The following is a 14,609-nucleotide window of genomic DNA, read 5'->3' as shown; positions in this document are numbered from 1 at the left end:
GTCTGGAGCCTGTGCTCCGCAGTGGGAGGGGCCACAACAGTGAGAGGCCCACGTACCACAAAAAAAACCCCGAAAAACTCAGGGTAAGTATAAATTATGTATGAGCAGCACTTTATCTTCTTCTCAAAAGTGTGTAGGTTAAAAATATCCTGCTTGGGGCAGGTTCATAAATATGATTGCATTGATAATGAGCAGGCAGCTGCTGTGAGGATCCATGCCCAGTTGTCCCGGATTGCCCTGAGCTGCTCTCCTTATGGAAAACAGTCCAACCAGCTAACAAACCAAACCCCTGTCAGTGTTGACTAGGCATCATGACGCAGGCTTCAGAGTCAGCCAGACCCATATGAACTGTGTGACCTTCAACAAGGAGCTTAACTTCTCTGAACCTGTCTCCTTAACTCTTAGTTAGGGATGTCATGCCCTCCTTAGAAAGCAGTTTTGAGGATCAGATGAAAAACCAGTGCTGAGTCCTTGGCACAGGGCCTGCAGAGTGGGCTCTTGATAAGGGACAGCTGGGTCACTTTGTGCAGCTGGTCCAGGACCAGGTATGGAAAGGAAGGCAGCTTGGGCGGTGGAAGGGAAACAAGCCTGCTGGGTGTCCTTGCTCAAGTCACTTCCCCAAGCTGTGAAGTGAAAGTGAAGGAAGGTAGAACAGGTGGTAATAAGGTCCCTTAATGCTCTGACATCTGCAAGGCCCACAAGGCATGCTGACCTTGCCTTCATTCTGCTCAGGCAGCTACTTTCGGAATATACATGGTGAAATCTAGCAGATGACAGGCCATCCTGGGCCAGTTACTCAGCCCAGGGCTGAGAATCATAGAAATAGGCAGCCCTGCAGCCCTTGGGAACACAGGTGGCTGCAGACAGGAGTCACCTGTATAGGGGGCCCTCTCACAGAGAGACCATCATCCCACGCAGGCTCCTTTAGACACTTCTCACCACCACGAAAGTCAACTTCCAACAGAGATTCGTCAACCTTAGAGCTTCAAGGGACCTTAGATCATTGAGTCATTTGAGCAACAGAATCCTGTTTCCAAATGAAAACTTTCATGGCACCAGCAGCTAAACCACATGCAAGTAGAGCCCCTGTGGTAGCATTGGGATGGGATGCCCAGGTCCCTGACCATGTAACTTCCCTGCCACGCCTCATTGAGGCCTCTGTAGCTCTGAGGACCCCTGATGTGGTCCAGCCAGTCTTTTTACAGATGAGAGAAGGGAGGGCCAGAGAAGGTGAGTGACACACCCTAGGGCACACAGCCAATACCTTGATCACCTGGCTCCCAAAAGTCAGCCACGAAGATTATTTTCTCGTTGCTATACATAAATTTGTTTTTTTAGAGTGTCAGGGGTCACTCCAAAGTGGGGTAGTTAGGAAAGAGGACAGTGATTCAGCAGAAACACCAAAAAACTTTTACTTCCAGAACTTTAATTTCATCTTTGTCCACAGGAGCTGGATTATTCCGTTGATCCAGAATCTCTGCCTCCACTTCGGAATCCTGACATCCTCGTGGGTGAGAATGACCTCACGGCCCTCAGCTATCTCCACGAGCCCGCTGTGCTCCACAATCTCAGAATCCGCTTTGCAGAATCCAAACTCATTTACACCTACAGTGGTAAGGAGAGCAATTCTAGGCGCACAGGAATGAAACTTAATGCTCGTTGTCTAGAGCATCCCGATTATGTTTTATATTATGTTTATATTAGAAATGTTGACTCTGTCAAAAGGTGTAATCACACCTAAAAATTTGCCCAGGTTTCTATCTAAAAGGTACACACATCTGATCTCAGAGTTTGTTAGAAAACGAAGTATCTAGGTGGGGAGAGTCTTCAACAAAAACTAAGATTGGACTACCAAGAAAAATATATGTGGTTAAAGCTTGTGTGTGAGTTTCTCATTGGATGTGATAAGTTTATTACTTATTTTGGGCAGTGATATTATCATTATGTTTACACTGAGAATTGTAAGAGCCTCTCAGTTTTAGGGCATTGCCATCTGTCATCTCATCTAACCTTCAGGGTAGCCTAGAAATGTAGGTGACCTCGGCAGGGAACTGAGATTCGGAGCATTAAGTGACCTGCCCAAAGTCACACAGGAGATTTAATAAGTGACAGAGCTGCGGTTTCTCAAAAGAACTTGGAGAAAGAGGTGACACTAAGAATCCCATCACTGCGTCTGACATCTTTCCTCAGGAATCATCCTGGTGGCCATGAATCCTTACAAGCAGCTGCCGATATATGGAGATGCCATCATCCACGCCTACAGCGGGCAGAACATGGGCGATATGGACCCGCACATATTTGCTGTGGCAGAAGAGGCATACAAGCAGATGGCCAGGTAGCCTCCCGCCAGGCAGGGCTTCCTCTTGCTCTCCCAGTGCTTCTGCATTTGCTGGGCCTTCACGGTGGAAGGGAGACATCTGGCCGGGTCTCATTAAAAGTGACCATCAGTCAGACCGGTGGGGGTGCTTGGTACAGCAGACTGACTGTACCAAGTAGCAAATGACTGTTTGCTATATAACTGTCTAAATCAAACTTCCTGGTTTTGCCTCTTCTAGGTAGTCAGGTCAGTCCTACCAATCTGGGAATAGCCGATGCTTTTCTTGCCGTGTGTTTGGTTGGAAGAAAATTGATTTATTCTTCACTGTGAGATGCTTAAGCATTTTTACCCATCCATGGCAGCAGACTCTAATGATAGATGAGCACAGGTTTTAGCTGTAGGAGGTTGGGTGTTTTATTCTGATTTTGCCACTTGTTTTTTGTAGGGCCTGTGAAGTTATTGTTTTGCTAGCAAACAAGGAGGCTTTTATGAAAAGCCTCCTGTGGACCAGGCAGTGTGCACACACTCTCACACATCATCTTGAGTGCCCTCACAAGAGCGTGTGATGAGGATGCCTGAGCAGTAGTCAGACGACTGAGATGCGAAGCCATCCACCCAAGGTCACCCAGCGAGAGAAAGGCAGAGCTGGGATTTGTGCTCAGATTTCTAGACTCCACGTGTAATTTCTTTTCCCCGTAACTATCCTATTTTGGCTTCAACATCCTGACCTGTAAAAGGATCTTTGTAGATCCTTACAGTTTGCAAAAGAACGTTCACAGACAGTGGTCTCCTCTGAGTCTTAGAACACCTCTGTGAAGTCTGTTGAACCGCCATCATGCCCTTATTTCACAGATAAAACCTGAGACACAGGACCTGGGTCTGCTACATTTACTTCATAACCCTGGGCACAGCCCTGATCTCCCTCAGCTTCAGGATCCTCATCTGTGAGCTAGATGCTCAGAGAGCACCCATTCCAAGCTCTACTGCTGATAACCAGGAAAAAATAATGGTGGCTTATACAAGGTAGAAATGCATGATTCTCTCCAGCAGAGAAGTCTGATGGGCGGTCCAGGGCTAGCACACCATCTCTGCCAAGTCATCAAGGATCAGTGCCTTCCAGCTTCCCAGTCCTTGGAGCGGGATCCTTGGCCTCAGGGCCAAGCAAGTACTCAGCCTTCTTTCTCTCTTTTCTAGGCTACAGAGTGTCCCAGGGGAAGGGTGTGCCCCTCCTGGTTAAGGAGCCCTCCCAGAAGCCCCCACAGAGCACTTCTGCTCACAGCTCATTGGTCAGGTCCTACTCACATGACCATGCCTAGCCACAGGGGAGGCTGGGATATGTAGTCTTTCGTATACGCAGCAACATGTCCACTAAGAATTGGGGCCTAGTCCCTAAGAAGCAGGGGAGGATGAATGTTGGGTAGAGAATTACTGATTAAAAGCCAGTAACCTGGGACACCCGAACCCCACGTCCTCAGTCTCAGCAGGTGCCCTCCATGCCTCGATGCACCTGTCAGCCCACAGCAGAGTGTGTGACTCCCTCTCTTTTGTAAACACATCAGAGGCTGGGAGCCGAGCCAGGCTCAGAGGACACCAGCTGGACCCGAACCTGCCGTCCCTACTCTGGTGCTGTGACGAATGATGTAAAAGTCTCCCCCCTTTCCTAAGCCCTGCGGGTAGTGTGGAGGCTCATGAGTAGAGGGCAGCCAAGCCCGATGGTACCAGAAAATGAAAGATCCTGGAGGTTCCAAAAAATTTTGCCAATTACCTTGGCTTCTGCCACAGCAAGGTTCTTTCCAGTGCGAAATCACCCGTGGTTCTGGGATTTACCCTGGCCCCTGCAGGTCTCCAGGGCATCTGCAAGATTAGAGTCTGTGTGGCTCAGAGCCTGACAGGCCAGGACTGCTCCTGGGTGTCAGTAGCATGAGCTCGTTAGAGCTGCAGGACTGAGCCAGGTTCAAGCTTGAAGAGCCAGTTTCCTCTGGAGGTCTGTCTAACTGTAATAGCAGAACCGAACCTAAGGCAGGCTCTTACTGGACTTGCTGATGCTAGACTAGGAGTCCGGAGAGCCCAGCTTTAGTAACACCAGTCCCACTCCATGCAGCTGAGGGGCGCTGGGAGTGTCGTTCACCTCCTGAGCATCTTGGCTTCCTCACTGAGGCCAGGAGCTGTCTCTCTAAGGTCCGCTCCAGTGTTCACAGGGAGGTTGTGTGTTCTGTGCCTCGCTGAGTCACTGTTCTACTCATCTGTAAAATGGATACACAGTATGTGGCATAGGATTTTTGTGAGGCTTAAATGAGAATCCCGGTAAAGTTTTCACCAAGCACCTGGCACATAAGTGGTGCTAGGACAGCAACTATAATAAGGTTCTGCCATCATGATCTAATGACACAAAAAGTTTAATGCATTTTTTAAGATCTCTAAGTTGTGTAACAGAGCATGTTGGCTTATGGAGCACACGTGTTCCCAAGCACATTTCAAGTAATTGCTCTCCAAATGATGTCTTTAAAATGTTTTTATATTTAAGTGGGGATATACAGAAAGGAGTTGACATAGGCTTGAGACTGCTATCTTTAGAAACCTGCTTGCAGGTTTGACCTGTGGCAAACCTCTGGGAACTTGGATTTCAGGAAGGTTCTCAGCATTTCCTAATTGCTAAGAGTGGCTCACTGCACCTAAACTGTTTGTGTGAACAATGTGGTCCTGCTGAATATCTGCTTTCCTTCTGGGCATCTGGAATTTTGGTGTGTGATAGCAGAGGATGCCTATGTGACCGGCCCCCAGTAAAAACCCTGGACACTGAGTCTCTATTGAGCTTCCCTGGTAGACAGTGTTTCCCGTGTGTTGTCGTAATTCATTGCTGGAGGAAGTAAGTGCATCCTGTGTGACTCCACTGGGAGAGGACTCTTGGAAGTTTACACCTGGCCTCCTCTGGACTTGGCCCTGTATGCCTTTTCCCTTTGCTGGTTTGCTTTGTATCCTTCTGGTGTAATAAATCTTAGCCATGAGTGCGAATGTGTGCTGAGTCCTATGAGTCCTGCTAGTGGATCACTGATCTGGGATTGCTCTTGGGGACTCTCAGCACAGGGGACACAACACGAAACAAAGCTGTGTGTTCAGCAGGATCACAGAGAAAAAGACTAGAAGGAAATTCACTGGTACGTTAAAAACAGTTACTTTCAAGTGATAAAACAAAGTCCCTTCTTCGGGCTTATCTGCATTTTTCTTGATGAGTATATATTGCCTAATAGGAAGAAATGAATATTTTTAAAAATCCTTTTATTTATTTGCTTTAGAAATAATAAAAATCAGTCAATAATTGTAAGCGGGGAGTCGGGTGCTGGAAAGACAGTATCTGCTCGCTATGCCATGAGGTACTTCGCCACCGTCAGCAAGTCCAGCACTAATGCTCGCGTGGAAGACAAGGTTCTGGCGTCGAACCCCATAACTGAGGTGTGTACCTTGTGGGGGTGGGGAGTGGGGACAGAGGCAGAGGCGTGTATGGAGAAGTGGGCTGGTTCATGTATACAGGCATACCTCGCTTTGCAGATATTGCTTTTTTTCTTTTCTTTTTTAACTAGTTAAAGGTTTATGGCAATACTGCATCGAACAAGTCTATTTTTCCAACAGCATTTGCTCACTTTTGTCTCTGTGTCACGTTTTGGTAACTCTCGCAGTATTTCAAACCCTCCACCAGCAAAAAGATTCTGACTTGCTGAAGGGTCAGATGGTGGTTAGCATTTTTTAGCAATAAAATATTTGAAATTAAGGTGTGTACATTGTTTTTTTTAGACATAATGCTGTTTCACTCTCAATAGACTATAGTATAGTGTAAACATAACTTTTGTATGCACTGGGAAACCAGAAAATTCGTGTGACTTGCTTTATTGTGACATTTGCTCTATTGCGGTGGTCTGGAACTAAACCCACCATATCTTCAAGGTATGCCTGTGTGTTGTCCTTGCTAACTTGAGTTCCCTTCCTTTAAAAACCAAAGAAGTGAGGGCAGGGAAGGAGCAAGGAAGTCTGTTCTCCGGTGGGATTTGAAGGAGATTGGGGCATAGATTGCTGCTTCCAAGGCCTCTCTCCTCTACCTGCTGGGCTAGAAATTCCACCATCAGGATTTCAGGAGTCCCCTGTTTACGTTTATATCCCAGGGGAAATTTCCTCAACCACAGAGACAACTGGTACACCAAGACCAGTGGTGTTCTCCAGCCAAACCAGCACCAACTTTCATGAGCTGATTGTTAAACATTCAGGAATTCTTTTGCAAGTTATTGTTAAACCTTTGGTAGTTTGAAATCAGTCATGCTGGAAGTATTTACACCTTACAAATTGGCAAATGTCACATATCCAGGCTGTTCCTCCTCCCCTCCCCGAGGGTGATTCATCAGCACACCACTGACTGGCTCAGATATGTGGGCAAGGCCAACCACGATGGCACCCAGGGGTAAGGAGACAACCCTCAAGGAAGAAGGGGCATCTGACAGCTCACGAGAGGGCCCAGAGGCCAACTCTGGCTGCCTTGCAAATTGGGAAGGGGATTGATTTGGATTTATTTGGAAGCATAGCAAATAATTAAGAACGTTAGACTCCTAGACCCTTTCTCCCTGTTTTCTTGAATCAGAATCCTCCATGAATATTTATCAGACCACCTATTTTGTTTAAGCCACTGTGCCGAAATAATACAGGAAGTAATGAAAATAAGGTCCAATCCCCAAGTTTTAAGACTCCTCTAACATAACATATTTTAAATTCGAATAGAAAGATAAATCATGATCCAAGATGGCAGTAAAAAGGTTGTCAGGAAGCACTACCCTGTTAAATGCCCAGTGGATGATATCGTGTGGTTATTTGTTTAGGGTTGGTCTCACCCGCTGTTGTAAGCTCAATGAAGGCAGGACCATGTCTACTTTGGTTTACCTTCGCCTGCCAGTAAATACATGTTGTCCAAAAGCATGATGGCCTGGACAGGAATGCGACGTGTGTGCATGGGAAGGGTACTTCCAGATGGAAGATGCCCAGGAAGGGAGAGCAGGGTGGGCAAGAGGAGAGGCAGAATTCAGTAGCAGAAGTAAAAGGAAAAAATCATGCTCAGTGTGGGAGGGATAGAAGAAGGCAGTTTTTTGGTTGAGTAGAAAGTTCGAGTAGGGAAGTGGTAAGGGATAAGGACAGAAATAAAGGTTGGATGAAGGATGTAGACTTTGAATTGAACATCTCTAATATTTTAGGCATAGATGAGTTGAAGCACTGTATATTATCTCATTTAATTCTCCCAACTCTGTAAGATGCATACTTCCCCATATTACAGCTAGAGAAATTGAGACTTGGAAAGATGAAATAACTTTTCTAGCATCACACACATAGTAAAAAAGGAACCTAGGGTCTTGAAACATCAGAACCCGTGTGTTTTCTCATCCCGCTCAGTGTCTACCAGTAAGACTGAGGAGAGCCTTGAGGTGAGACTGAGGAGACCTAAGGATGTGTCTTATTCCCTGTAAGCCCCTGCCTCCCGGCCTCCCTCTATAATCAGACTTTTCCCCAGCATACAGGACTGGATTTTACTGTAACTGCTCCAATAATATTGATGCAAAGGTTTTTTTTTAATGTTGTCACTATGTTCTGTAGGCTGTTGGAAATGCCAAGACCACCCGCAATGACAACAGCAGTCGGTTTGGGAAATACACAGAAATCAGTTTTGATGAGAGAAATCAAATTATAGGAGCCAACATGAGAACTTACCTGCTGGAGAAATCCAGAGTTGTCTTTCAAGTAAGGTTAAAAATATTAAATTTCCTTTTCCCCAACTTTTATAGTATGGTTCACATTCATATATTCATTAGAAAACCTACATTGTTTTGTGACTTGAAGAATACAGTTTTCCTATATTTCATTTGCAGTTTGGGTTATTTTTTTTTTCTATTTCTTAAAAATGAAAATTGATGAGTAGGTGCAGTATTAGTGGAATTATATGGTTGAGGGAAAAGTTTATGACTTTCAGTTTTAGGCACGTAAGTCCTTAGCATTTAAAAATCAAGTTTATCTTTCTAGAACACAAAGACTACTTGAAATAGACAAAGCTGTTAGACTGGCTTTTGTATCAGGAAGGGAATGGGATCAGATCTGGAGAGGCGGGGTTTAAGAAAAAGGCTTCTGTCCATAAAATGGAGAAAATTCTCATCATTTTGGCCCAGAAGGAGAGTAACAGTAAACCTTGTATTGCAGGGAGTTTCTTTAAAATTTCACCTGGTACTAACTACATTATTTCCATTTTGTAGAATGTTTCGTTTAATAACATTTTCTCTGTGGTGGTTATTTGGAAGGTGATCTTGGGCCACCAGTTCTCCCTCTGTGAGCCAGTGGAGGCAAGAAGTTGGGTCACAGCAAAAGCACACGTAGATGTCCGTGTCCATGAGAGCAGAATTGTCAATCCAGATTAGCCATCTAAGACCCTCTTGTTGAAAACCTCACATTTTCATTTGTAAAGGGCTTGTGTAATTTCAGGGCTTTTCTTTATTTTACAGTCAGAAAATGAGCGAAATTACCACATTTTCTATCAACTTTGTGCATCTGCACAGCAGTCGGAATTTAAACATCTTAAATTGGGTACGTAATACATGGTGTGTGGAAGAGTCTCTTTTTTACGTAGGAATTTAAATTCTAGGTTAATTTCATCTTCTTATAATATCGTCACTTTTAAAAAAAAAAAGTATTCTGTCCAAAAACATAAGATCCTTGGGTTCCAGGGGTGGACTTGATGCATTTAACTAAGGAGATAGATTAGTTAGGGGCAAAGGGAGTCCAGGAATAGGGGACCCCTTCAACTCCAGGGTTCTTTTCAAAGCTCCAGAGTGATTGTCGTCCATCCATCTAGAACTACCTGAAGAAGGCCTTCTGACCACTGGGACTTACTGATCTAAGTCCCCAAACTTTTCTTTTTATCTGAACTTCTTGGATGGTCATTTTTTTAACAGCTATGACATATTTCCGTGTCTTCTGAGACAGAGTACCTCTATCATAATTTGAATTTCCTTGATGACTCCAAATCATTATTAATCATAACCATAATTAATGAGCTATTTGTCGGTTCGTGCAAATGGCCCAACTCCGGTGGTACCTCGGCTCTCCTGTCTTGGTCGTTTGTGCCATGTTGGTAGACAGAATTGTCTAGTGTCTCGGAGTTGAATGCACACTCCCTAATCCTGGAGAACTTACTTGCACTTGTAGAATCTAAGTTTCTTCAGATTTCGTATAATGATAATATCCATGCCTTGTCTGCCAAATAGAATGTGAAGAGCAAACATGGAAGAGCTTTCTGAAGGCTCCCCTACTATTCAAATATTAGATGCATATATGGTTATTATCTTGACCATAGTGATGTTTTTATAACGGTATATGTTTATCAAAACTTATCAAGTTTTCTACAGTTAATCGTATGTTCAGTAAACCTCAGTAATGCTGTATAAAATTATTAGGTATGGGAACAAAAACCATGCGCTCTGGAGTCAGGCCGGTGTTTAAATTCTTGCCCTGCGGTCAGCTGTGGGCCCATGAGCAGGCCACTTCACTTTTCTGAGCCTCAGCTTCTGAGTCAGCAACGTAGAATTCTAAGGAATAAGTGGAAAGACATTTGTAAAGTGCTTAAGATAGCACATTAAGTGTGAACTTTTCTTCTCGCTTCTGATGTACATGTATGTTCAAATTTCTGTGTCACAGATATCACAGCCTTACTTTTGATTTCAGGGAGTGCAGAAGAATTTAATTATACGAGAATGGGGGGCAGTACCATCATTGAGGGTGTGAATGACAGAGCCAACATGATAGAGACTCAGAAGACCTTCACACTACTGGGTGAGTGAAAGCATCCTATCCCAGGAGTGGCCATTTTCTCCAAAAAGTCTGGGATGCCCAGCATGCATGTGTTCTGAAGACACGTAATAAATTCTGATTTTAGGATGAGCCAATCAAAAACCATATTTGGAGACCAAGCGGTCAGAAAGGTGCTTTTCCCTTAAAAGATATAGAAATCAACTCTGTGCTCTATGATGACCTAGACGGGTGGGATTGAAGAGGGGGTGAGAAGGAGGGGATATATGTATACATATAGCTGATTCACATCGTTGTATAGCAGAAACTAACACAACATTGTAAAGCAGCTATACTGCAATAAAAATGAATGAATGAATGAATGAATAATTTTAAAAACCCTATGGCAGGGACTTCCCTGGTGGTCCAGTGGTAAAGAATCCACCTTGCAATGCAGGGGACACAGGGTCGATCCCTAGTCAGGGAACTAAAATCCCACATTCCACCAGGCAACTAAGCCCGTGTGCCACAACTACTGAGCTCATGTGCCTCAGCTAGAGAGCCTGAGTGCTGCAAACTACAGAGCCCACATGCTCTGAAGCTGCGCTCCACAACTACAGAGCCCACGCACTCTGGAACCCGTGTGCACAACTACAGAGCCCACACACCCTGGAGCCTGCGCACCACAACTAGAGAAGAGAAAACCTGCACGCCACAACTAGAGAGAAGCCGCTATGAAGAGCCCGCTCGCCACAACAAAAGACAAAAGATCCCCGATGCCTCAACGAAGATCCTGTGTGCTGCAACTAAGACCCGAGACAGCCAAAAAAATAAATAAAATCCTTAAAAAAAAAGAAACCTTATGGAAGGGGCACCAAATTATAGCAGTAGTCAAAGTATTCTTCACCTCCATGGGCTCACAGTAAAAAAAAGTTTTACTGGGCTTCCTTGGTGGTGCAGTGGTTGAGAGTCCGCCTGCCGATGCAGGGGACATGAGTTCGTGCCCCGGTCTGGGAAGATCCCACATGCTGCGGAGCAGCTAGGCCCATGAGCCATGGCCGCTGAGCCTGCGCGTCCGGAGCCTGTGCTCCGCAACGGGAGAGGCCACAACAGTGAGAGGCCCGCGTACCGCCAAAAAAAAAAAAAAGTTTTACTTAAGAATATTCTTGGGAGGGTGGGATGAATTGGGAGATCGGGATTGACACATATACACTAATATGTATAATAGCTAACTAATGAGAACCTGCTGTATAGCACAGGGAGCTCCACTTCACTGTACAGTAGAAACTAACACAACATTGTAAAACAACCATACCCCAATTAAAAAAAAAAAAGGAAAAAAGAATATCCTTGAAGAAGCAATAAAAATAATTAATTTTATTAAAAAATAAATAAATGATCTTAACTAAGAGTATAACTCTTTGAGAAACAGTGACTTATTGCCAGTGGTTCTGAATACTAGAATATCAGATCACCTGAGAAGATTTTTTTTTAACTTCTAATATCTAGATATCACCCCAGACCTACTAAATCTGAATGAGAATATTTGAGAACAATGATATACCTAAAAGAGAAGAAATAATCATGTAGAAGCTTCTCATTCTAATATGTGAACTGTGTGAAAACCTCGAGATAGACCTTTCAAATAAAAAGTGTCTAACTTTGGGCTGCTTCTTTCCATCAGGAATTTATGAACTAGCATTCAATTTCTACCCTAATCAGTCGTTCTAACGAAACTTCTAATTTTAAAAAGATCAGATCTTTTTTTTGCTACAAAATTTAATTTTGCAAAGTTCACTTAAACTGAACAAAAGAAAATCTTTGTAGAGAAATATGCAGCTCTTAATGTTGCTCCACATGCATGCATTGGACATGGCTATGAGTCCTCTAAAAACAAGAACTTTATCTTTCTTAAAATGACAATTTATTATTATCTCTTGTGATTCCGGGCTGACTGGGCTCACCTGGGCACTTCTTACTTGGGGATTCTCGTATGATGGTGGCAAGGGCTGGATCAGCTGAGGGCTTCTTCTCTCACATGGGCTGGCATGGCTAGAATTATTGAGGGCTGGGTGGGCATTTCTCTTCCTCCATGTGTTCTTCCTCACAGCATGCTGGTCACATGTGGCTAGCTTCTCCCAGAGCTAGTTCCAACAGGCTCAGGTGGACTCTGCAGGTTTTTTTATGAACCAGCCTCCTCGGAAGCAGTGCAGCATCTCTGCTGCTGTGTGCTAATAATCAAAAGCAAGGCATAGGGCCAGCTCAGACCTTTGACCCTCGGGGAGAAAACTACATAGGGCATGAACAATGGGAGGGTAATGCATTGGGGATCATCGTTGGAGAGTAGCCAGCACAGTAGCTGTTGGGGATGTTGTGAGGATTAAGAGGTAACGTCTCTTGGTTTATGAACTGTGGCGTGCTCTATCAGAATGAGAGATCAGTACACATTTAATGAAAGCATGACCTCAAAGTATGAATCACTAAAAAATGTCCTAGGCCAGAGGTTGGCAGATTGCAGCCTGTTTTTGTAAATAAAGTTTTATTGGAACGCAGCCACACTCATTTAAGTATGATCTATGGCCGTTTTCATGCTATGGTGGCAGAGTTGAGTACTTGTGCCATAGACTCTATAGCCTGCAAAGCCTAATAAGGAAACGTTTGCTGACCCTTGTCCTAGGTGATAGAGTGAGCATAGTTGATGAGTTCCTTATAGTTTTCTTGCAATTTGTGAAAAGATTCGTGGGTGGAGTCATGAAGCTAAGCTTCAACCCCAGTGCATTTAAACATGGATGTCCCCTGAGGACCCCTGGCCAGGCAAAGAAGTCTGAGCAGGCTTCGGAGGTCTGTTTGCTGCTGTGGAGTAGATTCATGCATGGAACGCACTAACTTTGAGATTGCCATCATCCTGTGACCCCCACAGCCAATAATCTCATGCTGTGTGTTGATTTCATGGTCTCTAAACCTGCGTTGTCCAACACAGTTAAGTACTAGCCACAAGTGACTGTTTACATTAATTGAAATGAAATAAATTTTAAAATTCATTTCTCAGTTGCACTAGACATGTTTCAAATGCTCATAACCATATGTAGCTAAGAGCTGCCATATTGTTCAGCACAGATAAAGAACATTTCATCCCCAAGGAAAGTTCTATCCAATAGCATGTCTCCAACAATGTGAATATCTCGTGTATACTGCTTGTCCCATTGGCCGTGTCCTCTTGTTTGTATCTCAGTGTTATCATCTTAGACAGAGACCCCCTCAAGGGCAGATTGCCCAACACGAATCATACATAGGCTTATAACACATTCGGGCAGATACCTTTTTTAAATGTCATTGCTAAACGCGTACTTGTTGGTTGATTTGTCCATTGCTGTGGTTTGCTCTGGAGACAGTTTGGAGAAACAGACAAGGTTAGCAGTGAGGTCATCTAGTTCAGTACACAAATCCACTTCACAACACGCCCAGTAAGCAGACTTCTGGGATCTGCTCAGACTTCTTTGCCTGGTGCAGGGTCATAGGGAACCATCACTTTTATACACCCTGGGGTGAGCTAAGGCAGCTTCACGACTCCGCAGGTCTTTTCACACACTGCAGTGGTCACTGGCGGTACACTGCTTAGCCATGATACACCCGGTGTGATTGTAACTTTGGCCGGTTCCCTAACCCTTCTATGCCTTAGTTTCCCCCTCTGTAAAATGGGAACAGTACTAGTGCTTTATGTAGTTGTTGTAAGCATTAGACGAGGTGATATGTGGAAAGTATGAAGGATAATGCCTGCTACAGAGCTTCCTTTGCTTTCCCTTCTGGCTCTGCTTCTGAGGTACTAAAATGGTTCTGAGACCCAATTCCAGTGTGTGCTGGGGGGGAAGGAGGAGGGGAGGGGGGTCCCCACACCAAGCGATTCTCTGGACACCAGCTGGGTGTCCTACAATTCGCCTCAATTCTGACACTATCTACCTGGAGAAAGCCTCAGATCCCACAGGTTGAGGGCTCAGTTCCACAGGACTGCCCCCAGCCCACCCCGCTTCAGATCAGGTTGTCACCTGTGATTGTAACCGAATGGCTGTAAATCACTGGTTCCCACAACCACCTCCTTGGGTTCAATTAATTTGCTAGAGCAGCTCACAGAACTCAGAGAAACATTTTACTTGCTAGATCATCAATTTATTATAAAAGGATAGAACTCAGGAACAGTCATTTGGAACAGATACACAGGGGCAAGTATGTGGGAAGGAGCACAGAGCTTCCATGCTGTCTGAGTGTGTCACTCACCACAATCCCCACGCGTTCACCTGGGGGCTTGCAAACCTCGTGCTTTGGGGTTTTTATGGAGACTTCATTACATAGGCAGCGTTGATTAAATCATTGGCCGTTGGCAGTTAGTTCAACTTCTAGCCCCTCTCTGCTCCCTGGAGTTTGAGGGGTGAGACTGAAAGTTCCAACTCTCAATCACAGGGTTGTTTCCCCTGGCAACCGGCCCCCATCCTCA

The 14,609-nt window shown here is 44.7% G+C and overlaps 1 protein-coding gene across 1 annotated transcript in view; it reads left to right on the top strand.

Annotated features, from left to right (window-relative positions):
• Window positions 1-14,609, top strand: part of MYO5C (myosin VC) — a 106,467-nt gene that overhangs the window by 4,734 nt on the left and 87,124 nt on the right. The window contains exons 3-8 of the mRNA XM_060164382.1: window positions 1,448-1,613; window positions 2,191-2,335; window positions 5,611-5,767; window positions 7,943-8,086; window positions 8,839-8,920; window positions 10,058-10,165. Of these exons, the coding sequence (XP_060020365.1) occupies window positions 1,448-1,613; window positions 2,191-2,335; window positions 5,611-5,767; window positions 7,943-8,086; window positions 8,839-8,920; window positions 10,058-10,165 (802 nt within the window). The remainder of the gene's footprint in view (window positions 1-1,447; window positions 1,614-2,190; window positions 2,336-5,610; window positions 5,768-7,942; window positions 8,087-8,838; window positions 8,921-10,057; window positions 10,166-14,609) is intronic.

This window comes from Lagenorhynchus albirostris, chromosome 1, assembly GCF_949774975.1.
Source record: "Lagenorhynchus albirostris chromosome 1, mLagAlb1.1, whole genome shotgun sequence".
Classification (NCBI taxonomy): domain Eukaryota; kingdom Metazoa; phylum Chordata; class Mammalia; order Artiodactyla; family Delphinidae; genus Lagenorhynchus; species Lagenorhynchus albirostris.
The sequence above is the reverse complement of the archived record's forward strand: the minus strand, read 5'-3'. Positions and strand labels throughout refer to the sequence as shown.